This window comes from Etheostoma cragini, chromosome 17 (assembly GCF_013103735.1).
Source record: "Etheostoma cragini isolate CJK2018 chromosome 17, CSU_Ecrag_1.0, whole genome shotgun sequence".
NCBI lineage: Eukaryota > Metazoa > Chordata > Actinopteri > Perciformes > Percidae > Etheostoma > Etheostoma cragini.
This window is the reverse complement of record NC_048423.1, coordinates 10,631,534-10,656,564: the sequence shown is the minus strand read 5'-3', so window position 1 is coordinate 10,656,564 and position 25,031 is coordinate 10,631,534. Positions and strand designations below refer to the sequence as shown.

Sequence of the window (25,031 nt, the reverse complement as noted above, 5' to 3'; positions counted from 1 at the left end):
GGGGGGGGGGGGGGGGGGGGGGCACAAAGGGCCTAGAATATCACTGATGTATCATTAGTGCCATCGTTGCATAGATACAGGTACAAGGGCTTGTACATAATCTCGAGTTCAGATATCACAGTATAACAAAGAAAACATGCTTCTCTCTTTGGGGAAAAGGACAGGGAGAACAGATCAAAAGAAAGTTGGCTTACCTTGGGTCCAGTCATCAAGAAATTATTCACTGACCTGGAAAAGGAGACAGCTTATTCACTCAGGGAAGCTCAGTGTCCTTCACAAATTCCTCTGATAACATCTCTCATTAGTGCATTTTCTAACACCAGTGGGCATCCAAACCTCAGTGAATAATACTGCGGAAATATTTTTTTAAAGTTTCAAGAAATGTAGGAACTCAGGCCAATAACTGGTATTATCAGTTAACTGCTTGGAATTTTGGGTTGCCAGGTTGGGGAAAATCCCATGTAGGCCTATTCTATTTGAAAAATAGTGCAGTTATAAATGTTGGAAATCAATTCATAATGCTTATCGGTTCGCCATTTTCAAATAAGCCAAGCCATCAAGTCTGCCGTTATAAATGTTAATAAGTCATTAATACATGGCTTTAACTCATCAAGTCTGCAATTTTTAGCGTTGATACATTAATGAATGGATCTTGGTCTGCAGCGCTTTACTAGAAGTCAGTAGTCAGATGGTAGAGGTGAGTTTTCACAGCAACCCAAAAATTGTTTATGGCTTACAACTGATCTATAATGCATTAGTAAATGACCTGTTCACCATTAATAAAAGCATTAATTGCAACTTACAAATCCTTTATAGAAGTTGGCTTATTAAAAAGTGGAAGCCTACTGGTGAAATGAATGCATTCAAATCCAGAAAGTCCCTAATTTAGGTTTCCTTAGTTCCAATTGCCAAATTCTTTTAAGTTAAAGCTACATAGTGTTGCTTTTAGTGATGGTATGGGTCATAATATGACTTTTGAATAATACTATATACGGCATTCAAACTATTTCATACTGACAAAAATAAACGCTTGTATTTACTTGCCACAAATGAACTGTTTGGATCTTCAGGACACAAAGCTAATTTACAATTAAAAGTGATGTTTCGCACTAAATTAAACTCACCAGCAGCAGGACGACCTCATGTGAGTCAGGAGAATGAAAATGTAATAGAAAACCTCCAAATGCATGAACATCCTGACAGGTGAGGGGGTGACTCTGATCCAAAGCCTGCAGACAGTCTAACGATGGAGAGGTGACTGAGCTACCAGCACATGAAACTTCACCGGGGCTTCTGAGATTCAAGGAGGGCGCTCTGAAATGGAGCTGCTCTTGGCCCAACAAGAGATTATCTGCTTAATTAAAGATTTTCCCCCTTCTTTCTCTTTTGGCCAATCAGAAGTATTGCACCAAGGAGAGACTGAAATGATCAAAAGGGCACCCTGGGCCTTCAGGGCTGGGCAACGGTAGGTTCCCTGCCTCCATTCAAGAGCAAATGAAGATCTGTTTAATCCTATAGGAAAAGTGTAACACTGATCCCTTGAATTTCTGCTCACAGAATAAGGTTTATTTAAGCTATCTAACACGCATCTGATTGTCAGGGATTAGTGGAAGAGTCCTCTGGATAAAGAATTGTGTTTGTTCTTGAGGAAGTCACTCGTGATTTAACAAAAATGATCCAATCAATGTTTATTTATCACCCTGAAAGACAAGGACTATTACTCACACGGAAGATAACTCAAAAGTAGCCTATTCTCTCAACCATTTGATTTTCATCATTTGCGCTTTGGCCTACGGTCACAGAACTGGATGTCACGATATTTCGTCACTATTTAGGACACCTGCGAATGTTAAATGACAAACGTGTTGTCTAGTTTTCTGTGACTTGAAAGCGTCGCGAATACAGTTGTGGTCACAATGAGGAATCAATCGTCACGTTAATAGTTATCTTACGTTTCGTGATGACAGTGTAACCGTATTCACTTCAGGGAGACTTGGCCTAATGGATGTTTTCATTTGGAGGTAGTTTGTTATTTTCACATTTTCCTGCAATTTCAATCATGACTTTCATTTATTAAGATGGCAAAGATAAATTCTTTTTCAAAAAAGTGGATTGAACGGAGTGACGACCTGGCCATTGATCAGATATGGGACATTAGCATCACTAATCCAGACGGTCCCTACTGCCCTGCATGGAGGGTTATTCCCCAATCACCTTGTCTGACCCGTAGGACCCTTTCCTTAGGCACAGGCTGCCCTTTAGCAATCTTCTTTAGTGCAAATTAGGATTAGAGAAAAAGTGATTTGGAGGGGAAGGGGGAGACTTCTGAGGGATGTTTTTGGATTAAGATTTAAAACGGAATAACAAGTCAAATGAGACAACAGCATGATCCATTCTTTTGTTTTAGCATTTTTAATACAATATAATTCATTTACATAATGCATCACCAAAAACGCACAGTTAAGCCTAGTATAGGCTAGTATAGGAGCAAGATGTTAAAAAACTTCCGTAATTCTTTCTAAATGTGAAACATAGTGGCACTTATAGCTTCTGCACAATCACCCGAGCATATAGAAATGTGAGTTTATTAGGAGATAGCCTAATGGAGATTTAAAACCTCATATAATAAAATATCTTTCAAAAATCCGCGCGCATTAGGCCAACATTATTTTTCCGAATCATTTCATAACTACTAAATTGGGACATCAAATGCCGTGAAAAGCATCAGTATATTAGTTAACAACTCATGCATGTTGCACAAGTCTGCAATGACCGAGCTGAAAGTGCCTGACTGTCCACAGTGAGGTGACTGAGCTCGGACTGGCAGTGGGACAAAACAGCGAGGTGTTACATGCCGTGAAGAGGATGGCCTGACACTCAGCAGCCAATGGACAGAGGGCTGATGTCACTGTTCGGGCAATAGAGATCAGCAGTGGTGGGACCGCTTTCAGTACATTTGGACTGGTGGCTACACACAACTGCATGATTTTCTGCCAAAAACCACCAACTGCAACAAGCACATCGCACTGCTTTTACACAAAGCAGATGGGAGTGTTTGCAGTTTCTTTGACTTGCCATAAAGGCATTCACCAGCAGAGGGAGCACGTTCACAGATGCATCAAATGGTTAAAACATGTTGCTGATAGGGTATTCTCTTTTTTTTCCTCACCCTTCTGAGATAATCAGGCAGTTTCAGTCCGCATGAGTGGACGCATCCAGCTGCTAATCATTGAGCACTGTCTGTATTTACAGAACTCCGTCCTCCAGGAATGTTAAAACAATATCTGCAGCTATTTAAAAAATGTGTGGTGGTGTCATAAGTTAGATGCGTGTGAGACAAGTGAGCCACGCATGAAGAGCGGAGGTAGATGCCCATCAGTATGGGCATGTAGACAGGAGACAAGGCTATCAATTAACAAGTACATGTCCAAAAACAGTAGCAGAAAGACGAAGATAAAATCAGTCAGAGATGCTTAAACCTACTCATGGGGTCAGTATAGAAAAGTACATTGTGTAGACAGACAACTGTCAAAAAAGACATCTAAAGGTTAGTGAAAAAAATGGAAATACCATACGTCACTATATACTTCACTATATGAATGTATGTAAAATAATACCCCATTGAAAACAGCTTCTACGTGATATATTTACATACAAGTGCATGTGCTTTTAAGACATTTCACATATGAAATATATTTGCCTTTTGAAAATATTTTGTCAGAGTGCAGTTTGTCAACATAGGTTTCATTTATTATAACCTACATTTTCCATTTAATAACCAAGCACCACAGTGACTTGTGTTTTGTGCATTATGGCACACACTTTGTGGCTTTAAATAGTTCTTTAAAGTATAGCTTATGTATTAACTTTAATAGTTTATCATCATTCAGTAGTGGTTGTTGTTATGTAGGATCCATAAGTCACTGATAAAGAATGTAACAGAAATCGTATGACCATATTTTTTATTCAGTATACGATTGAGTTTTACAGAATTTCAACAAAAACAGCATGGCATATTTTCACAAGTAGAAAATTTGGTTTAATAACGGTACATACAATGGGCAAAAACATTTTTGAAAAAAAATGCGCCATTTTGTAAGGCATTTAAACTTCGAGCAGTTAACACTGTAAAAAAGTGTTGCTCTGTAAAAGAGAGAGTGGGACAAATATAACTATATTATAATTATGGATATAATAACTTTGGATCTTGTTTTTGAGCAAAGTGTTTGGTTACAGAAAAGGTAAACCATAGGAACTGATTTTATATCTAGGATTCGTTGAATGGTCCCACATTTTCACTACGTTTTACTTTGGTTACAGAAAAGTTAAACCATAGTAACTCATCGTATTTATATATTTGATACGTTGAATGGTCCCACGTTTTCAGTATGAATAAAAAAGGTATTTTAATTTTTGAAGTGTTCCCTCAAAAACAAACAGACAGAACAACTGTGACAGAAAACATAAGCCCCAATTTATTTCCATTGCTTGCACTTTAAATTTTTTTTTAAATCAGGTGTGCAACCCTCATAAGGCATTTGGGCAATAGTTCTGACACGTTTCAATAATATCACACAGCACATTAGGAAAATGCACCTCAACTCATGACTTATGGCCCAGGGAGCGAGAGAAATTATCTCTGAATTTATTTCAAATTAATACAAAATAAATGAAAATAATTATCTTTTCAGATACAGTGAGAAGTCTGGTTCTATTTCAGTCTGAAGCGGCATCACTACTCAAAAAAGGTTCAGACTGAGTTACACCAAAGAGCTAAATCCTTATTTAGAACCCCTCTTATACAGATGGAGACCGTGGGTTTAAAAGTATAACACATCTGAACTGTATTATTCACCCAGAATTGCTCTGGTATGGTAAATGGGGACAGCTCAATAGAGTGTTGACTGTCTTTTTGTTGGCCTTGAACACAGCAGCTAATGGTTTAGTGAAACTACTATCTTACCAAAAATGAAGAAAACCGTAGTTTAAAATTGACAAACAATAATCAAGCCGAAACTCTACTCCCTGTGGAAAGAGACAAAGCACTACCGACAGAAGTTAGAGCAAAAGCTCTCTATGCTGCCTGTAGAGAAACCTCACTGTTAGGGTTTTCAATAAAGCTTCCAAATACTATTAATAAATAGCACATTAACAAAGAAACACAGTAAATTAATCTGTAATTTCTGTTTTTACAGACTGCTCACGTAGACATGTTTAGTTATCTTACTGCTACCAAATTGAGTTAAATTCCAGTTAGCCCGTTTTCTATAATATGGTGAAAAAGCTGTGCTTGCACATGTAGCCAAGTCACGTGGAAGTGGCTAATAGTCGGTGAGGATGCTGCAAAACTAAAGAGACCCACACAATTTATGTAAAGGTTGACAACTCTTTAAAGACAATATTAGACTCAGGAGGAGGTTTAACTTATAAATCAGAAGAATATTCAGATCCACTGAAATGCTGCTATACCTGTTGCTACACTCTGCCTTGGTTTGACACGTCGGTGTCTGTTGCAGAGTTTGTAGCTAGTGTGATTTAGCCACTTTTGTAGATTTTGTCACCCGTTCGCTGAATGCGAGCGGTGATAACTTCCTTCGACACCCTCTTGGGGTCCTTGGCCAAACCCAGGAAGCACATGGTGTCTATAAAGAGAGTGGTGAGATTGAGCTTGATGCCAAACTCACTCGTGGCGTAGTCAAAGGGGAATGTGTGATGGTAGTTGTGAAAGCCTTCCCCTGAAAAGCAAAAAGAAAGACTTGAGTGTTACTTGAATGAAGAGATGCATGCAACAAAATTATATGGGTAATTTCCACTCATTGGAACACATCACAGGATTGTGGCACAGTGACAAACAGATATTGGCAGCATGTGACTGACAATGTGATTCGATGCTAAGCGAATTAGGGACTAAAAAAAAAAAAAAAAAGAAAATCGAAGAGGCCGACTATCATGTATTGTAATTTACAAGCTACTAAGTACCAAGCAGGGCCCGAAATTAATACCCAACCACCTGCCAAATGTGGGTGAATTTTGTAATTGGTGGGTAACAGTGTCAATCTACCTGCCACATTGGCAGGTAGCCAATGAGAATTGAGGGATTCAGACACGTAACTATTAGTTAGCAGGGTATGCGGTTACATACGGACCCGGACCAATCAGGTGCCCGCATCACTGGAAGACATTGATTGACAGCCGGGGCCCCCTATCGCATTCTCATTACTCTAAACATTACTTGTGAGAAGTTAAAATCCAATAAGTACTTTATCAAACTGTATGAATGTGTCCCAGCCCAGGATAGGAAATGATGCCTTTATGCTGGATTATCAATGTGGGCCCCTCTACTACAGCACGTGATGATGGCGCAATGTCCACAAGTAGGCTACCATGAATAGAACAGGATGGGATCATAGAGACAAAGCAATTCCTGTTTTTTTAAATCACCTTTATGCCCGACTGTGGCAGGGGGTGGAAAAAGTTCACTTCAGGCCCTGGTACCAAGCTATTAGATGAGCTAAATTAGTCTTTGTAATTACTATAACACTGTTGGGTTGTCATCGTAACTGCACAAGCATGCCCACAGCCATAGGAGATATGACACCTACAAATCTCATGGGGCATTGCAGTAGAAAACACTTAAACAACAAGCTTAAAATGATGTAGCACACACACAGGTTATAATGCTGGTAACGTTACAGGATGGATAGTCTAGAATGTGTCTGTCAGTCACACCTCTGGTGTCCAGTAGGAAACAAGAGACTCATTTGTGTTGATCATCAGAAAAACTTTCAAAAGTGAACTCAAGTGGAAAATGCTTTACTACTTCATGTACTATGAATGTGTTTACTACAGCTGCTTAAGAACAAGTGGGGAAGGGGAGAACAGACGTCTGATTGATCGTAATTGTTTCCAATGCATTTTTTGATTTGCTCTCACACTTCCTAGCAAATTAGGAAAGTACAACAGAAAAGGCAAACTTGCTTCAAACTTGGTAGATAAAGAAACTGTTGCCGACAACGTTACTTCTTTCAAGACTGCATGGGAAGTTGAAAGCAAAGAAAGCATAAAATAGTGCATTCTTGCGCAATCACTAGTTAGCTTGCGACTTGTTGTTGGGCAGATAACAATGCTCAGCACTGTTTGCAGTATCACACCCCGTGGTGTCAGCCACCACAAATACAGTTTTCTTGACTTGTGGGAAACAACCCGGGAAACAACCCATACAGTAGTGTTCAATTCTAAAGAATGACTAAATATACACAGCTCAAAACCTGACCAAAATAAACATCAGCCGTTAGATTGGCTCACTGTCCCATCTACTGATGCCAGACTGAATCAGCATTCAGAGAGCGGGGTTGACAAGGCAAGCTTTCCACAAGTGATAAATAGATGATTCAAATATCTCTCAGGCAGATAAAGACACTGAATACACAAAATACTTAGGCAGTCATAATACAGTATAGGCACATTACTGAAGGACAACTAATGCATGCATACATACATACATACATACATACATACAATGTGAATATTGTACATGCAGTGTCCTTACCTATGGCACTGAAAGCAACAAGTGGGTTTTCCCTTGGGTTTATGGTCTTGTCATAAGGCCTGTTGCCCCAAAGATGTGCAGCGCTGTTGACCAGCCAGGTGGCATTGAGCATCACAGTGTATCTCAGGAGGCCAGGGACAAAGTATGCCACGGTCAAGGATTCCCCCCAGAAATACCAGGGTACCAACGTGGGCATGAGGAAGCAAAGGAGGATCACAGAGAGCTTGTAGTACCTGAAATTAAAGAGCAAATTGTTTCTCACACAGATCCATTGTCATTTGGCCATAAATCAATCTGAGGCTTGATAAAATAAACATGATTTTGAAATATTGTAAATGGTCTTTTTAGATTAAACTGTCATTTAAGCAATTTTCAAAACAAAAAAACTCTAAATCTAACACATGAGATGCAATATTGCTTTTCCTGCCCATATAAACAATGTTATTACTCAGAGTAAAGGGTCTCATAAAGGCCACATATCTAATCGTACATTGTTAAAGGCACTTATAAAAAAATAAAAAAATAAAAAAATGATTAACCCACTTTGCCTAACAGCAGAAGTGATAATCTGAGACTGTGTCCAGAAGAATAGATAATGATGACACACTTGACACTACGGGTGCAATCTGTGATTTGATCCCTGGTCCAAAAAGCATCTTTTATCAGTAAATCATGGATATGAAGTGTTTTAACTGTCAATATAACCCAGACGACAACATACTATACAGCTTGCACCAAAGGGGAAATTCCTTCTAACAACAACACTAAATAAACCCTGCAAATGCATTTATATTTATCTACCTGCATTAGCAATGTATTCAGTGGCAACATTCAGCACTAATGCAGGAAGTAGCGTTATATTCCTTTGGATACCAAAGGTGTGAAGGTCAAGGAGATGGATGGGCACTTTGACATTTTTTTTAATAAATTGAACAATGATTATGAACTTTTTTATAGTGATTTAATTTCCATTAATTCAGCCACAAATTAGTTGCAACATTAAGATATGTAAAGGTCTAGCCACATGAAAGTGTTAGCTCTTCTGCAGTTTGTATCAACATGCATCAACAAAGAATCATATTTTGCTAATGAAAAATAGCTGCACAGAAGACAAGACTAATATTAAGTTTTGACTACATTTGGACTCTCATTATGGCTGACTAGCATTTGTTTGGCCTGCATCTTTGAGCTCCTTTCAGAGACACATTTGACAAGAACAGCAGCACTGAACCCCAAAACCAATCTGGGTAATGTTTGCTCACCGTCTCTGAAACATGACCACTTTATCTGCCGTCAGGTCCGACAGCTCCAGTTTTTTGCCCTTTTCAACTACATCAGGATGTTTGCGAACCATCAGCCATCCAACGTGGGCGAAGAAGAAACCCCGAGTGGCATTGTGGGGGTCTGCGTCTGTCTCGGAGTACTTGTGGTGGACACGGTGGTCCCTTGCCCACTCATATATGTCATTCTGTTCATAAAGAGAGAGGCAGAGATAGAGAGGATTACATGAGGGACAGATACATATACATGGGAGTTTCAGATCATCAGATTAAGGTCAGAGATAAAACAATAATTGCATATTACTCAGATATTTGACTGAAATCATATGCACTTACTTGGGAAGCATACTATTGCCATTTATTATTGTTAGTAAATGCTAGCAAGTAAATGTGATGAATATTAAGCATTAAGATCCCCTCCATTCCGGTTTATTGATAAATAAAAAATACTGAAGCTCAAACTTTAGTCAAGAAACATTTATCAAAACATGTTGAGTGGAAGGCAACCTAAAGACGAAGTAGCAACTACCAAGGAATAAAGTGAAGACATGGAACATTTTTGGTCCGATTCCCCTCTTAGGATTACTAAAGGTGCAGCTGATATGTACATATGTTCCTGTTTTACCTGAAAGGCCATGGAGTTGGCAAACGCTAGGAAGACTCGCAGGGGAAAAGAGGCCTTATAGGATCTGTGGCTCCATAACCTGTGTGCACCAGCAGTCACACCGAGAGCACTGACAAGGTACAACAACGCAGCTGGAAGAAAGAGAGGTGGATAGGACACATCTTAGGGGAAGCTGTCACCACCACACTGAGATTAATTTTATACACATGAGATCAGAGTCACCGGGACAGCATGTTCTTTCCATTACACCCTGGCCGCTTTGTTCAGAAAAAAAGTTATCCATGTGGGGAGATGGGCAGTGTGAGCACGCAGGTCTGCCCTCACTCTGTTGTTGTTGTTGTAAAACTGCTGAATGTGTTTCTATGTGAGGCCTAGACAAGACTACCCAGGATTTGAGACCCGGGGGCTTCTGACTTGCAAAGAGCATTCTGTTGTGGTGCCACCCAGCTCACAATGGGATGTCTATGGGAATGGTGATTGTGCTTTGTCTTCTCCTGTGAAATAATATGCAGCTCAGCATTGCAAAGAGAGGGGGAAATTATGCAGTGCCAGGGTGGAAACAAAGTTGACACTGTTCAAAAATTCAAATCATACCAAGATAGTCTACATATATAGGGCATACATTGAAATTATTTAGCAAACAATTTATCTAGTAAAACTGAAATAATACTTTCAATTTGGGACATATGCAACAGCCCAACAAGCCCAAATAGTTTACAACCAACGACAGGTTTGAGCTCATAAAAAAGGGCACAAAATAGATTTGGATGGATGTGTCAATCAAAATTGCAAGGCCGGTGACACATTCGCCATTATTCCCATAGGCATGACCCCTCAGGCTGTATGTATTGTAGTTAGCAATGCTCACACAACATCAGCACATTCTGTTCCCCGACGGTGGCCTAAGGGAGAAGGGAAAAAACTGAATGCTGCACATCCAGCCTGCCACAGTATAGTAAATACTTACTAAATGCAAGAGTTGGAACCGATGCGGAGGGCACGAGAGTCAGTCCATAAAGCGCACCCAAATGTAAGAGGCACATCAATATGATATTTCTCCACACCAGCATCCTCGGCGGTTTTGGACCCTCTTTCATTTTATAGCTGTCGTCAAAAACATCCTCCACTGTCGATGTTTCTGCCATAGCACCCCCGTTCTGTTGCTTGTCAGCGTGATGATTCCTGGTTTCCGTTTCGGTCATTTTGATGAAAGGGTCCCGGTTCTGTAAAAGCAGTGCGCAGCAGGATTAAAAAAAAGAGGGATGTTGCTTAGTTAAATGCGCACGGCAGGATGCAGAAACAGAGAAAAAAAAAAAAGTACGGCGGCTGGCTGTGTACATGCAGCAGTCTGCGGTTCTCTCCAGCAGCACCGACATCAAAAAGTGTCTGAAAGTGTGCCATTCCTTTGAGGCATAATCTTAGTAGTATTTACCTATTGGTTTTTGGTATGCCGCTGCCGCTCTACTGGTTCTGATAAACGGTATGTACCGGTGATGTTCCACTGTCAGCAGTTATATCCCTCCACCGCCATACAGATTCGTGTTGGCATATCCCAATTATGATTTTTTTAAATATGCGACTTAAATGGCTCGTCACTCATGTTTCTCTTCTAGAAACCACTTTTCACCGACTGTGTGCCCCTCTTATGAGTGTAATGATTCATTCTGCGATTCTTAGTGATATGCCATTTTGACTACGTCGCTTCTTTTGAATCTGCGTATGTCTTATGAAAACCGCGTGTAGCACATCTTCCACTGCCACACACCGCTAACGTTAGCGGTTTATAAAACGTCTTAACATGGAAAAACGGTGGACGATGCCGCTGTCAACTACAGGTAGCCTACTGTGTAAAACCTGTTGGAAGATTAATGCTTAATGCCATAATACTACACTCGAAGATAACCACTTCCTGTAGTGGGCAACTGTCACCGATTAGCTAGCTAGTTGAACATCAAACTTTTCTCGTGAATGGGATAAGCTGGTAGGGCTAACGTTAGCCGCATGTGGGCGTATTGAACACATAGCTATACCAATGGACGTGCTTTCTTGTAATTTGTTAACTTTAATAAACACATTAAGTTCTTACATTAATTTAAGAAGTGGTATATACTAGTGCCACAACGGTAATATGCCATGCAGGCAGAAGTTAAAGCAGCGTCAGAGTCGTAAACTGTGAACAGCAGCGACATCATTAGTCGAATGTGTTACTAACGTTACTTTATAAAAATGCCCATTCCAATTCATTGTACTGTTTGCCCAGGTTGAGCCTACTCACCTTGTGCTCTCCAGCCGCTTTTCACTATAGAGTAAGATACCAAAGCTTCAGGAGATCCAGGTACTCGTGAGGTGCAGGTTAAAATGAAGATTAATACACGTTAGTTAACACTGGTGCTGCGTTGGTCCCCGGTTTCTGAAGTCCACTTATTCTGTCTGAGGTCGTTTTAAAGCAATTGGTCGATGAGGAAATTGGTGCCACAGGCTCTGAATATCCTATTGGCTGTTTGCTTAACTAATAATAACCACCCTCCGTTTTGTTCCACCATCAAAAAAGTCTTATCATATATGTAATCCAAAGCCCATTTCCCAACTGTTCAAATCAACCTCTCGATCAATATCACTTTTAATCTTTTGGAACGGTGAAAGAAATGTAAATACAGGTCAGCTCATCATGATGTCATACAGCAATGACGGTCTTCAGTCTGACATGTGGCCATCAAAGAATTTGCATTCATATGACTGTGCCCTTTAGCCCAATTGGCATGTCACTCTTTTCCAAACAAGTACAGACAATGTGCAATGCAAATGCAATTTTGTTGTTTTGCAAGCTTCATTTAATTTCATAACATGTCTAGTCTAGGTTGTAAACTGTGGCTAAAATGTCCCTTCAGGGAATTTTTCCAGCAGAATACAGTAAAAAGAATCCTAATTTTCCTCAAATGTTAGCATCAACAATCAAAGATTGTGTGAAAACGTTGCCGCTAGGGTGTGATTATTATATGTATCAGACTTAGTACTTGCTTTTCTCAAGTACATGCTTTTCAATCAACAAAATGTGTTAAGTTAGCCAGAACAAAAGCAGAGAGCAGTAAAATACGTAAATAATGATTATATTAACATATATACCCTTGCACCCTGGCAGTGTTGTCAGGGGGGAGAAAAAAAGGTTATTTCCCAGTCTTTCCCACTCACACTGTCTGTGCATCATCATCCCATCACTTTACTCAAGAGATAAAAGAACATCCCATATAAAAACCAAGGCCACCTTGTATGACCTCATATGAACGGTGGTAACCTCTTACGAAAACTTGATCCACTCATACTGTACTCTGTCATGTTATGACCTTAAGTGAACTGGAATGAATGGGATGTCTTATGGAAGGATGCCCCCAAATAAGTTGTAATACCACCATCTGCTGCACAAATATAGCAACTGCATGGAAGACAGAGAGAGGCACAGCGGCAAGAGTTGGACACATTAATAGAAACAGAATATAATAAAATCAAATGTGACAGAGCTGCCAAAAAATGATCATTTTGTGAATCTTATAAAAGATAACCATGGTGCAATAGACAAAATTACTCAACTCTATGGTCAGTCACCTTCCACCTGTCCACTTTCTGTAGTAAAGCAACATTTGCATATTTTATACACCAAATCAAAAGTTGACAGATTAATTGATCAAAATTACATTTGTGGCCTAGAAACCAAGTCCTTAAAGAAAATCTAATCCAGCAAATATAGAAAAACACGTGGCAGAACCACGGGTGTAAAAAATCCAATATCATTTAGCATAGTACTAGGGGTGGAAATGGTCCTAAAATAATGTCACAATATTATAGCGTATATCTGCCATAATGATATTCTTGATTATATAAAAAATACCAACAATATGTTATTAATAATTTCAAGAACATACAATTGCAACAGAGACATTTTATAGTTTGTCATCTTAAACATTAACAGTTAGCCTTCACATATTCAGTAAATTAAAAAAAACTTAGCTCCCAGTTTGTTTTTAGATTGAAGATTCCGCATTTAATACAAATAGTACAACAAAGTGCACATCTAAACCGTTGCCAAATTAACATGCAATGACATCAACAATTTGGGATCTTGCCATTATCAAGATGGGATATCGCACACCCCTTTCCAGTAGATCCTTATTCAATGCCCCATTAGCTTCCTAAAGCAACTGGAGTTGGCTTCAAGTTGGAAGGGTTGAAGCCCACCATTAAACAAAAAGCATCTGCTACCTCTCAAAAAGTAGCACCACTTCACAATGGGGAGTATGGGGGAACATATCCACAGGCACAGCCAGAGTTGGAGAAAATGCCTCTCCTGTGAGTTTCTTCTGCAGGTCAGGAGCACAACAAAGCTCCCTGAAATTCCGCATAGCCTCCCCATCTGTTTTGCAAGAAACGTAGACCAGCCTGCGGATAGCAGGGTGGTTTCGTAAAGCTCGGACCACTCTGTGGTGCAGGCCAGCTCGAGCAGGGTTAACCACCGCTGTCACAAGGCCTCCACCTGCGGGGCTCAACTTAGACATAAGGCCAGGAAGCACCACCTCTGCCTTCCCAGGGACAAACTCACAGTTCCGTACATTATTGAGAGCTGCGTTGTGTCGAGCATCTTCCACTGCCTGTTCTATGAGCTCTATACCAATAATTCTGTCCACTCTGGGAGATATAGTAATGCCTATGGCTCCTGTTCCACAGCATACATCTAGGAGAGTACCACCAACGTCTGTTCTTCCTCCACCCTCCTCAGGGTTTGGGACACACAGGTGTCTCACTGTGCTATACAGCACCTCAGCAGCTGCCTGGTTCACCTGGAAAAAAGCATCGGCAGAAATGCGGAATTTGAAGCCCAGCACCTGTGAATGACAAAACAGAAATTTAAAAAGAAAATAATGTACTCATTTATGGATGTTGTGTTACTGGCTCCCAATTACAGAAAATTAGAACTTAAAGGGAGTTTGCTGCATCTTCATCATCACCATCACATTGCATTATGGTAACTGTAGGATCCAGTGTTTCTGGAACATGAGCCTTATTTATCTGCAAATACATTTTGGGATATTGCGTATTGTGCCGTTGCTAAATCAAATTTTCCCTTTATCAGACAGTGACAGTGGATAGAAAGGGAAAAGGGGAGAGAAAGTGAGGCGATGACACGCAGCAAGAGGCCGCAAGTCGGATTCAAACCCGGGCCGCTGCAGGACTCAGCCTACATGGGGCGCACGCTCTTGCTGGGACTGGCTAGAGGTCGCGCCAACCCTTTTTTTTTTTTTTTTTTATCCGTCCCATGCTAGTCCCAAACTTTACAGAAGTCTGATGTTGCAAAAACTTGAGTAAAGTAGTGTTATTTTTACTGCTAACAAATGTGTCAGATATTGGGAAAACATTGTCTTCCAGTCTCTTTAAATGTCATTTAATGTCACTATTAAATTAGCAACAGAATAAAAGTATCACAATCTTAAAAACACATTACAGTGTTATTCGCAAATGTAAATTGCTTTTTACATTTTAAGTTTTTTTTAGCCTGGATTTGCATTTAGACAAAATTGTAGCAGCAATTGACATTGTCAACAGACCGTTTGTCTGTCTGTTTCAGTTGGACACAGTATTATAAAGTTACAATGCTGGAATATTATAATGTTTGCTGTATGCCATGTGAAGTCCCTAACAGATTATCTGTAATCTTGCCCCGATGGTGTATATTACCTCCTCGTATATGTGTGGCTGACCATGCAGGAGCTGGTAGGGGGATTCCTCATGAGTGCAGCGAGTCATGGTGCTCTCCTGGAAAAACAGTGAATCAAGCTGACAGAGTGATCCAGGACCCCGCGTGAAATAATCCACTAGGTTAGCCTTATGGACTGCCACCTCTTTTGGGGTGAGTGTCTGTGGATGGAAGTACACTATAGCCATGGTGCGGCCATCTGCGTTGGTCCTCACTGTGACCTCTCTCCAGTGACCCCCAGCGTGGAACAGCAGACAGGACTCCAGGGAAGAGAGGCGGATGAAGTCCTGGTAACATCTGGCTACCAGTTTGTGCTTCTCTGGCATGTTGAGCAGGTGGTCTCCGTTGACGCAGACAATGTTTCCCTTCTTGCCTGTGCCCACGTAAAATCCAACTGTCTTTGGATTTCCATCCACTCCTCTGTTGACGGAAAATGTAGACTTGTTGCGGTAGCCATCCCTAACTGGTGATGGCAAAACAGGCAAGACAGGAAAGCTGAGTTTTCCTCTGACAGGTGAGGGGGATTGTGATTGGAAGTCACCCGACAGATTCCTGGAGAGCTGAGACAGTATTCTTTCCTGATGCTTTTGCTTGAGCTCAAGTTGCTCATCATAACTCAGCCTCCACAAAGGGGTGACCACATCAGCTAGCCTTTCCTCCCAGGACAGATGATCAGTTGAGGGAGGTTTCTGGTGACTTTTTCTCCTCTTTGATGGTGGTTTCCTCTGGTCAGCTAAAATAGTGTCACTAGTAGAAAATAGACAGGCTTGCCTCACAGGATACAGCATCTTGTGTGTGAGAAATATGACTGACCTGCTGCGTGTAGATGCCAAAGCCATTTTGACTTTTAAAGAAGTAGCTAGTGTGGTTTAAGGTGCTGTAGGTGTTAGCTAGTGTCACGAACACGATCAATAAAGCTAATGGGCTTTCCACACAACTCGGAACCTGAATATTTCCGGACCCTTAATATAAAAAGTCCCATAGAAAGCCACTCTAAGTCGGACTTCCTACAGCAGACTGTAAATATGTCTCTCTTAATACATCCATGGTTTCTACTTGTAAACGATTACCGTTGTTTGACATCACACAAAAATGGCAGCAGCCCTGGAAGGCATTTTTGAACGGCAACGTAACGCTAAATTAAACTTGCCTGTATTGAGGTATAATGTAATGTATGTAATATTTAGCTACATTTTCAAGTATAATGTTACCTCATATGTCCATTTTCTTCCTTTTCCCTTTCTATGATTTATAAAGGGGGCTGTGCCTCTGAGAGTTCATGTGTGTAACGTTACACTGGCCAAAGAAACATCAGTTCGTCGTCGTGCTCCTAGAACGCTTGAAGCTCGGAAGTTTAGCTAATGAGAAGTACAAATTTCATTTGGTAATGCGAACGACGACATACACGTTTTAGGCTTTCCAGTGTTCAATAGAAGTTGTACATTTAAACTGGGAAATTATGATGACCTCCGACTAACGCCACCACTTACTTCACGGTTTTAAAATTGGTTTTATCATCGGGTGCATGCATGGTGGTCCATTCAACTGTTATGACGTTTTATTAACGAGCCAGATAACCGCACGTCATCTCCATGCGCCTCTCAAGGCAAGTAAACATTTCCGCTGTGTCGCGATCGCGATGGACTCAAACAAGGACGAAGCGGAGCGGTGCATTAAAATAGCCCTAATTGCGATCAACAACAAGCAGCCCGACAAAGCCAGGAAGTTTCTAGAGAAGGCCCATCGCTTATTTCCGACAGATCAGGTCAAAAGTACGTCGAATTAACATCTATTTCGTCAGTGATTTATTTTTATTTTTTTTATCTCGGATGGTGGGCCATCGATTTGAAACCAAATAAGCTAACGTTAGCATAACCGCCTTAACGTTACACCAGCTGTTCCTAACTAAAACTGGTAGATGTAGTTTTTTTCAGCCCCCACCCGCAATGTCATAGCTGTCATAGCTGGTTACTTAATATCTTTAATAGGTGCTTACTTATTCGCAGTTCTTATTGGCGTCCTTGTTAGCAGTTTCGCTAACCGCTAGCTCACTATGTCAGTGAATTGTCTGGTTATGAACTAGACTCAACTGTCATCCTTGCATAATATGGCTCCACTATCTTTACAGACTTATTGGAGTCGTTAGTGCATAATGGAAAGCCTCCAGATGAGAATGGCAGTCCTGTAAACGGAGACAGACCCACTATGAGGCACCGCAGCCACGGAGAGGAGCCTGATGGGTCCGCCCCGCGAGCCACAGACTCGGCTAAATCCTACACCGCAGATCAGCTGGAGGCTGTCAGAAAGTTAGTGCACATGTGGATCTTTTCTTTTGTTTTAGTAATAACGTTACTACGCAACCAACGACACAGTAGCGTTGAACAACTTAAGAGACACAATATATGTTACTCAGTACCCTGATATTAATCAATAATGTCACATTGTGGTTCTATATTGAAGTACATTTGTTCGATTTAGATGTAGGGAATAAACATATAACTGGACAATATAATTTCTACCAATGTGTAATGGTCAAGCACCTAGAAGCACGGATTGATTTTAAAAACGAGTTGTATTGCACTAAGTGAAATGAGAATATTTCAAATTGGCAAATTAACTGGACAAAGTGATGCTAGATTACACACACTATATTCAGAGTTTTGCTGGGTGACCCTTCACTGTGAGACTGAAGTTGTCTAATGTTTACAGAGAGCAATCAGCATCCTTAGAAATACTGTAAAAATCCCTGGATGGATTTTAATACTCTCAGAATTATCATTTGCCCTGCTGATGCAATAAAAAGTGTTTGTGTCATTACTGTTATCTTAATGAGGTATTTGATGTCACATTAATATTCCAAGTGATGTAATTATGTTTCCATTTTTCCTTTGCAATCTGCTAACTATCTCTGGTGGGTGTTTGTTTTTTTGTTTTTTTGACTGCAGGATTAAGAGCTGTAAAGATTATTACCAAATTTTGGGGGTTGAAAAGACCGCCTCTGAGGAGGATCTTAAAAAGGCTTACAGAAAGCTGGCTCTAAAATTTCACCCTGATAAAAATCACGCACCTGGAGCCACAGAGGCATTTAAAGGTAATTTTAAAAGTAATTTCAAGGGCTGTTCTCTAGGGAACGTCTAAATGTAAGTTTATTAAGTGCAAATCTGTGGGGGCTTTTTGTGTGTGTCTTACAGCTATTGGTAATGCCTATGCCGTGCTGAGTAACACTGAGAAACGAAGGCAGTATGACCAGTATGGAGAGGAGAGATCAAACACAAACAGACACAGACACCATCGTGATTTTGAAGCCGACATCTCACCGGAGGACCTCTTCAACATGTTCTTTGGCGGAGGCTTCCCATCGAGTAAGTAGATGCCAGATGATCAGGTCATTTGTGATGATGATGGACATTGGTGCAGTGCTATGGAGGCCCAGGAGGGTTGTGGTTTTCGTGTTTGGAGTAAACATACACTGTTGGCTCTCCTCCTCCCGAGTCAAACAGAGCTGTCCGACTGGCTGTTCAGCCTTGGGAATCTCCTTCTTTTTTTTTCACTTTGCCTTTGCATTTCATTTGCCACAACCAATAAAAACACAGAAAGATCCCAATGGGAAGCCAGGCTAAGCACAACTTTATCACACAATCTTATCATTAATATTGTACAGTATGATAAAATGGGCAAGATGTTTTTTCTCTGTGATACTTGTTGGATTGAAAATACTCTGCTGTGTGGTTATTTCATTCCATCTCCTCTGTAATTAGCAAATCCATTGCACTGCAGTAATTAATGTCTGTCTTTGGCTTTGTCTTTGCTTGACCAACCTTGTTAAAAATGGAACTCTGCCTGTTAACGTAGTTTCTAAAGAATTCTTTCTGTCTGGTTGAATATGTGATTATCATACTCCTAAGCATTGGTTTCACATGGCTGTTAACTTCATCTATCTTTTTTTTTCTGAAATTGTTTTCAGGCAATGTACACGTTTACAGAAATGGAAGAATGCACTTTGCACACCATAATAGACAAGAAAGACGAGAGCAGCAGAGAGATGTAAGTCCTGTCTGTAATACTCTAATCACACTTGGATTTGACACCAGCTGAGGCACTGTGTGGCCTGTAATAAAACTGCAATCAGGTTGTTTTGTTTTTTTCTCTGGACAGGGAGGTCTAGCTCTGTTTGTCCAGCTGATGCCCATCCTAATCCTCATCATTGTTTCTGCTCTTAGCCAGATGATGGTCACCCAGCCTCCCTACAGCCTTAGCTACCGCCCGTAAGTGTTGCTCCACTCAGAGAACTTACTGAGGTTGCATAAAATGTCTCATCTGACTTACTCTCTTATTATGTCTGCTCTGTACATCAGGTCTGCTGGACATATTCACAAAAGGCATACATCGAATCTGAAAGTGCTTTTCTATGTGGGCGAACGTTTCAATGAAGAATATGCTGGGAATAACCTGAAGAATGTTGAGAGAAGTGTAGAAGAAGACTACATCTCTAACCTCAGAAACAACTGTTGGAAGGAGAAGCAGCATAGTAAGTTTACAGGAGGACTGCACCCAGCAGTTAATTTGATTGATTAATCTGCCAGGTATTTTCTCAATTAATCAGTTGTTGGTTGCCATTTACTACTTTACAGTACTGCAACTGTAAAGTATGCCACCTTGACTTAAAATTAGGTGTGTTCTTAGTTCATTGGTGACAATTGGTGTTATAATAATAACAAATAGCATCCCTTTTTAAGTTCCTTACAACAGCTGACAAAGGATTAATTTACCTATGTCATATTTTAAAGATTAGTTGATTGAGACCTTGCGTACTGAAATACGCTCTTGTACTTTCAGAGGAAGGCTTACTGTATCGTGCTCGTTACTTTGGAGATTCTGGGTTGTACCAAAGGGCACAGAGAATGGGGACTCCCAGCTGTTCCAGACTATCTGAGATTCAGGTTATAATGGATGGTTAAAACCACTTGCGCACATATGGGTAAGTTGCCACAACCATCAGATCACAATGTAATGTATTATTTACTATACTGTAATGTTGCATGGCAGTATAATTGCTACTGTATACATGAATTGCAAAGACTCCAGTATTTTTGTGTATTTTATCCCACTATATACACATCACTCTTCTTTACAGTTGACAGTTTTCCAAAGCATTACAGAGGTTTTTGTAATAATTTACAACTTTTTAGGCTGCTGTTGCTATTCGTTTTGAAAAAGAAATGCATTTCTTTAATATGTAATCCATTACAGCAAGTGTTTAGTCTTTTAACTCAGTGACACATGGTAATGCAGTTGCAAGCAGGGACTGACAACTGATATTCAAGAGTCAGCTGTGTTGTCTCAGATGTCTGCGTTTGCCACGGGCACTTTACTGCACTAACAAGAAGAGTTTTTAAATCAGGTCCTGTTAACAACAGCATTACCCTGTGAGGCACTATAAAATAAATAAGGCCAACTGGGTCACAGTGATGAGTTAGCTGTCTCCAGCAAAGTAGCTGCATGTTAGTTTTAATGCTAAAATGAACAAAACCCCATGGCTAAAAATATTCAATGATTTAAAAAATGGTGCACTGTGTAGTTTGGAATACTAGTAGTTAATTGCATTAGTATTAGTATTGGCTACAATTGTCTGTATGATCAATTTCTTCTTGTAGCTGTTCCTCTGATACTGAGCATTGCACATTGTGTCCCTCCTCCAGTCCCTGGGATACAGTTCCCACAACATTTCTAAAATCTGTCCTTTCTGTCTTAGGTCCCAGCCTGCTCTCTACTATCAAATACACTCTCACACCCGGGTGTTACCTCAGTATTTTAAAATAGACAGTGTTCACCGCTTCTTAAAACCCTCTGTAGATCCAGCCAAGTTAGGGGGCCTGAAGTTTATTGAGTGTCATATGGTCTTTGATAAATTTCACTCTGGTTTTGCCACTATATGCAATATGCCACAAAATGCAAGCCTTTTTATAGATGTCTTCTTTGGTCGGTCTTTGTGTTTTAAATTGTACTTTTTTCTACTTTATGTGTGAGTGAGTGAGAAGAACTTTGTTACTGTGTTGTTGTTTTCTTGAAGGTACTTCGTAATAGAGGCCGACCGATATGAGGAATTTCCCGATCTATTGGTATCGGCATTTATAATGGCCGATTTAAAAAAAAAAAAAAAAAAAAAAAAAAAAGTGATAATAATAAATTCAAATATTTATTCATTCAAATAAATTATTCTGATAAATGAATATTTAAAAACTAAAACGGACTGTCCACCATGTTATGAGTGTTGGTATTGCATAGTTGGTCCACCAGAGGGCGGTGTTTTTTTATACATTTTATTTATCAGAACTTTAATATATTTTGATGTTCCTCTGTTCTGTTGTGACAATAAAACAAATTATTATCATATTATTTTAGTCAGAACTCACAAATAACTACAAATAACTCATGTTAGGGAAATCCGTTTGTTTTGTCATGTCTTTCTGTATATTGTGTTTTTTAACATATATCTCGATACCGGATTTTTAAATAACTAAATATTCATATTGGTATGGGCCTAAAAAACTTGGGCTCTGCTATGTAAATTAACTTCACTTACAAGTGCTAATGATTTACTTGGACGATTTGTGTAAAGGTTTCTTGGCTGTCTGTGCATCCAGTAAGAGTTAATTCCATGTAGAGTGACAGCTGCAAAACTCTCACTGATTCTTTTGTTTTTTTGCAGGTTCGTCGGTACTTGAATCTAATTAGAAGAAATCGGTCAGAGCCCACTCAAATTGGAACATATTTCTGCAGCAAACCAAGAGAATCAAAAATGCCTTACATGCAGTGGGCAGTGACCTCATCAGGGAACCTCATGACAACGTGGTTGTGATTGACTTCCTGTCGAACTGTGAGAAGCTTTGAGTTGACTGCTGACATTTTCTTACTCCAGTGTCTTCAGGATGGTGAGAGTCCGCTGGGCGTCACGGTCGAAACTAAGGGCATAGTTGTCTATTTGAACGGTAAACAAAGCTGCTAAGATTAGCTTCCTCTGTCCCAGTCTTTAAAACTTTTTTTTTTTTTTTCCTTAAACATTTTTGAGAAACCTCATGGCCTTCTCATAGACAGAGGACTGAGCCACTCACAAGGAACGTGTGTAATTTTTATAGTTCTTAACCAATGTAAATATTCATTTTACTTTTAACAGTGCAGGGTTTATTGAAGTTAATATCATTTAGTATGTTATTTTGTTGATTTGCTTGTAGCTTGTTGATCATAAGTATTGAAAATTGTTGCACAAATAAAAGTAAACCATATTTATTAAATTAACACGCTAAACTTGTATAAAAGTATCTTTGAATTAAATTTGTCCGATGGTTGTCTGGTGCATATTGTCTCTTTTAAACAAGACCGAGTCTTAGTGAGCCTGTTATGTAACTTACCTGTGCTAACGTCAGCGTGCTAACAGTGACAATTCTAACGTGCATATGCTAAGCAGGTGTACAATGGCACCACCTGATGGGAGTTGAGAGCAAATGTGAATTGCGACAAGTAGCATACAAGATGTTAACGAGAGACTTATGTAATGTCAAAACAGTAAAAATGGACCTACGTGACGACGCTCGTTCACATCTGGCTACAAGTTATCGAACACAAGGCTGTCCCTTGAATGGCGTTTTGAGCCAACGTTAGCAGTCAATCATAGATAGCTAAAAACGTTTTTGAAATGATTTCAGTCTTCGGTTATTGTTTGTAGTGTTTGTTTTTATATTAAAAGGTTAATTTCTATAATATTTAAATCTGAACATGCGCAATTCACATCTGCACTCAACTCACATTGGGTAGTGACAGTACATGCTCACGTTGAGTCCAGCGTGTTAGCATGCCAACATTTGGTAATAAGTTCCAAACACAAAGTAGGCCTACAGCTGAATGTCATTGGTTTTGCAGGTTTTTGTCAAATTTAGGGAACATATTTTGACCTGAAGATAGTATACTTTTTATGACACTCCATAATAGTTTATTATATATTTAAGCTGGACTAAAGTGGCCCAACGGACTGACCTTGGCATCCCTAGAGACACCGCCAGCATGGCTACAAACACCCTCATACTTTTGTCACATCATTGATTTCTTATGAGTTGGAAACAAACACTCCAAGAGCAAATGAATGAAAAAATAATTTATTTGTTCGTGTACTTTAAATCGTTGGAAAATACAAAACACAAGTTTCAGGTCATATTTGACTATCAAATACATATGGTAAGCCATTCACTTATGGGTGTGACTTGAGTCACATGAGTCTTCACTGTTGAGTCACCTGCAACCAGGCGAGTAGCTGCCATGAAGTTGGTTTCAGGAAACCCACGATACACCAACAGAGACAGGTCCATGCTACTTCAGGACTTTCTTTGTAGTGCCATTTGGAGCCCTAAGATACAGTTTTAAAAAACAAAGGCCATGCTTAAACCACCAGCCTGCTTTCACAGCACATGCATTGAGTTCAGCTACTCGGGGACAGGAGCGCTCGGTCAGCAGCACTCTTCGATCAGCAGCTCCCCTGAACAGTACAGTTTCCTCTTGATGGCCCTAAAGCTCGTACTCAGTGTCTGAGTGTGTTGGTGCCTTTGAGAAGTCTGTGGTGACTTGCTTCCCTTAAAGAGCTTCTGAAACTTTGGCCACAGTCCGCTGGACTCGAGCCTCAGCACCAGGGTTACATGGAAGGTCGGGACCAGGGTGGCATCCACTGCTATTTGGTCCACAGTGCAAATGGAGCCCTGATCCCCCCTGTCCACACACAGGTCGATGAGCGCCCCCCTGAGGCCGCAAGGCTCGCTGGCAGCCAGGTGCAGCAGCTCCTTGCTGATATGGTGCAGCAGACAGTCATGTAGGATGATTTTGGAGCAGCCCAGGATGTGTGATGCATCGGTGAGACTTTGTGCTATTGTTCCTACAAGCTCAGCAGCCAGAGTCTCCTCCAGGGGATAACAGAAGAAACTGCTGTCCGAGTCTGACAGGGACATGTCTGCAACAGATCCTGAAACAAAAGAAGAGGCCTACGGGTTAAAGTTTTGTCTCGTAGTCCAGAAAAAATGAGGTCACCCCAAAAAAAAAAAAATAAACACTATACGTCTCCTTTAACCCTTTTGTTCTTTGTCAGTTCATGTTCTCTTTTGAAAAATGCAAGCCAACTAAACAAACTTAAAACTGAAAAATAGGCCTACAGCTTAGTTACATGTCAATCAACCCAAACAAAACATAAAATTAAGCCTCCCGACAGATAAAGCCAGCAGCACTTACCAGTTTCACTACTGCTGCCGTGATGGTCCGCTGCTTGTCTCTGATGGACCCCCTTCAGCTCAGTCAGCCTCTGCAGAAGTCTGCCCCAGGACAGCCGCTTTGACTCCCTGTCCTCCGCCGGAGACGGAGGAAAGCTGCCGTACAGGGAGTTGTTACAAGAAAATGACATATTTACAAAAAAAAATAAACAAAAAGATCTAAGTGTTTCAAAAAAATAAAAACATAAAAGTGCTAAGGTATCCTTCGATCGACGGTGGATACCTCCTCCTGAGCCAGACCAGCTGGGAAACACTGACTGCAACAATGGAACAAAGCGTTAAATAGCGAAGCCAGGATGCTCCGCCCATTGGATTTCTTAACCAATGAGGTTTCAGCTCACGTCTCCAGCGCTCTACCCTGCCTGGTAACATTTTTGTCTTCTGATGGGGCAAAGGCCAGGCCCCCCCCCCACCCCCATCCTGATCCGGCAAGGGTCCGAGACCCAACCAAACAGCTTTAGGAAAAGAAATATGAGCTTTAACAGCCAAACCGACGGGCCAATCAGCGCTGGTCGTCACAATGCCATGA

General features: G+C 40.4%; 5 protein-coding genes and 2 long non-coding RNA genes across 10 annotated transcripts in view; 3 read left to right on the top strand and 4 right to left on the bottom strand.

The window, feature by feature from the left end:
• The window catches only part of wnt8b (wingless-type MMTV integration site family, member 8b), a 5,464-nt gene extending 4,082 nt beyond the window's left edge, over nucleotides 1–1,382 (bottom strand). Inside the window, exons 1-2 of the mRNA XM_034899010.1 lie at nucleotides 1,125–1,382; nucleotides 195–228 (exon numbers count right to left, since the gene is read on the bottom strand). Of these exons, the coding sequence (XP_034754901.1) occupies nucleotides 195–228; nucleotides 1,125–1,195 (105 nt within the window). The 5' untranslated portion in view covers nucleotides 1,196–1,382. The remainder of the gene's footprint in view (nucleotides 1–194; nucleotides 229–1,124) is intronic.
• A 3,070-nt stretch (nucleotides 1,383–4,452) lies between these two features.
• scdb (stearoyl-CoA desaturase b) lies at nucleotides 4,453–12,048 on the bottom strand. Of its 2 annotated transcripts, none has more exons than XM_034899013.1 (6): nucleotides 11,730–12,040; nucleotides 10,422–10,677; nucleotides 9,455–9,585; nucleotides 8,812–9,017; nucleotides 7,550–7,782; nucleotides 4,453–5,735 (listed from the first exon to the last, which is right to left on the bottom strand). In XM_034899013.1, exons 2-6 carry the CDS (start codon nucleotides 10,654–10,656, stop codon nucleotides 5,536–5,538), a joined length of 1,005 nt encoding a protein of 334 aa, XP_034754904.1. In that variant the 5' UTR covers nucleotides 10,657–10,677; nucleotides 11,730–12,040; the 3' UTR covers nucleotides 4,453–5,535. The 2 variants fall into 2 exon arrangements, with proteins under 2 accessions (XP_034754904.1, XP_034754905.1); XM_034899014.1 differs by lacking the exon at nucleotides 4,453–5,735 and adding an exon at nucleotides 7,115–7,479 and having other exon boundaries at nucleotides 7,511–7,782; nucleotides 11,730–12,048.
• On the top strand, nucleotides 10,677–12,371 carry LOC117960821. The gene is made up of 2 exons (XR_004660236.1): nucleotides 10,677–10,934; nucleotides 11,715–12,371. It is a non-coding gene; the product is annotated as an uncharacterized LOC117960821 (long non-coding RNA).
• A 745-nt stretch (nucleotides 12,372–13,116) lies between these two features.
• On the bottom strand, nucleotides 13,117–16,743 carry trmt2b (tRNA methyltransferase 2 homolog B). Of its 3 annotated transcripts, XM_034899008.1 has the most exons (4): nucleotides 16,508–16,743; nucleotides 16,409–16,466; nucleotides 15,179–15,944; nucleotides 13,119–14,328 (listed from the first exon to the last, which is right to left on the bottom strand). In XM_034899008.1, the coding sequence occupies exons 2-4, from the start codon at nucleotides 16,411–16,413 to the stop codon at nucleotides 13,705–13,707; spliced, it is 1,395 nt and encodes a 464-aa protein (XP_034754899.1). In that variant the 5' UTR covers nucleotides 16,414–16,466; nucleotides 16,508–16,743; the 3' UTR covers nucleotides 13,119–13,704. The 3 variants fall into 3 exon arrangements, with proteins under 3 accessions (XP_034754898.1, XP_034754899.1, XP_034754897.1); XM_034899007.1 differs by lacking the exons at nucleotides 16,409–16,466; nucleotides 16,508–16,743 and having other exon boundaries at nucleotides 13,117–14,283; nucleotides 15,179–16,379; XM_034899006.1 differs by lacking the exons at nucleotides 16,409–16,466; nucleotides 16,508–16,743 and having other exon boundaries at nucleotides 15,179–16,375.
• Nucleotides 16,214–22,543, top strand: LOC117960822. The gene is made up of 3 exons (XR_004660237.1): nucleotides 16,214–16,224; nucleotides 21,057–21,060; nucleotides 21,842–22,543. It is a non-coding gene; the product is annotated as an uncharacterized LOC117960822 (long non-coding RNA).
• On the top strand, nucleotides 16,766–21,982 carry dnajb12a (DnaJ heat shock protein family (Hsp40) member B12a). The gene is made up of 9 exons (XM_034899009.1): nucleotides 16,766–16,969; nucleotides 17,326–17,503; nucleotides 18,143–18,288; nucleotides 18,389–18,559; nucleotides 19,162–19,241; nucleotides 19,353–19,462; nucleotides 19,553–19,725; nucleotides 20,034–20,175; nucleotides 21,907–21,982. Exons 1-8 carry the CDS (start codon nucleotides 16,837–16,839, stop codon nucleotides 20,153–20,155), a joined length of 1,113 nt encoding a protein of 370 aa, XP_034754900.1. The 5' UTR covers nucleotides 16,766–16,836; the 3' UTR covers nucleotides 20,156–20,175; nucleotides 21,907–21,982.
• Nucleotides 22,544–23,337: 794 nt separating the features above from the next.
• On the bottom strand, nucleotides 23,338–24,775 carry LOC117960795 (DNA damage-inducible transcript 4 protein-like). The gene is made up of 2 exons (XM_034898983.1): nucleotides 24,465–24,775; nucleotides 23,338–24,201 (listed from the first exon to the last, which is right to left on the bottom strand). The coding sequence occupies exons 1-2, from the start codon at nucleotides 24,631–24,633 to the stop codon at nucleotides 23,696–23,698; spliced, it is 675 nt and encodes a 224-aa protein (XP_034754874.1). The 5' UTR covers nucleotides 24,634–24,775; the 3' UTR covers nucleotides 23,338–23,695.
• Nucleotides 24,776–25,031: the final 256 nt, after the last annotated feature.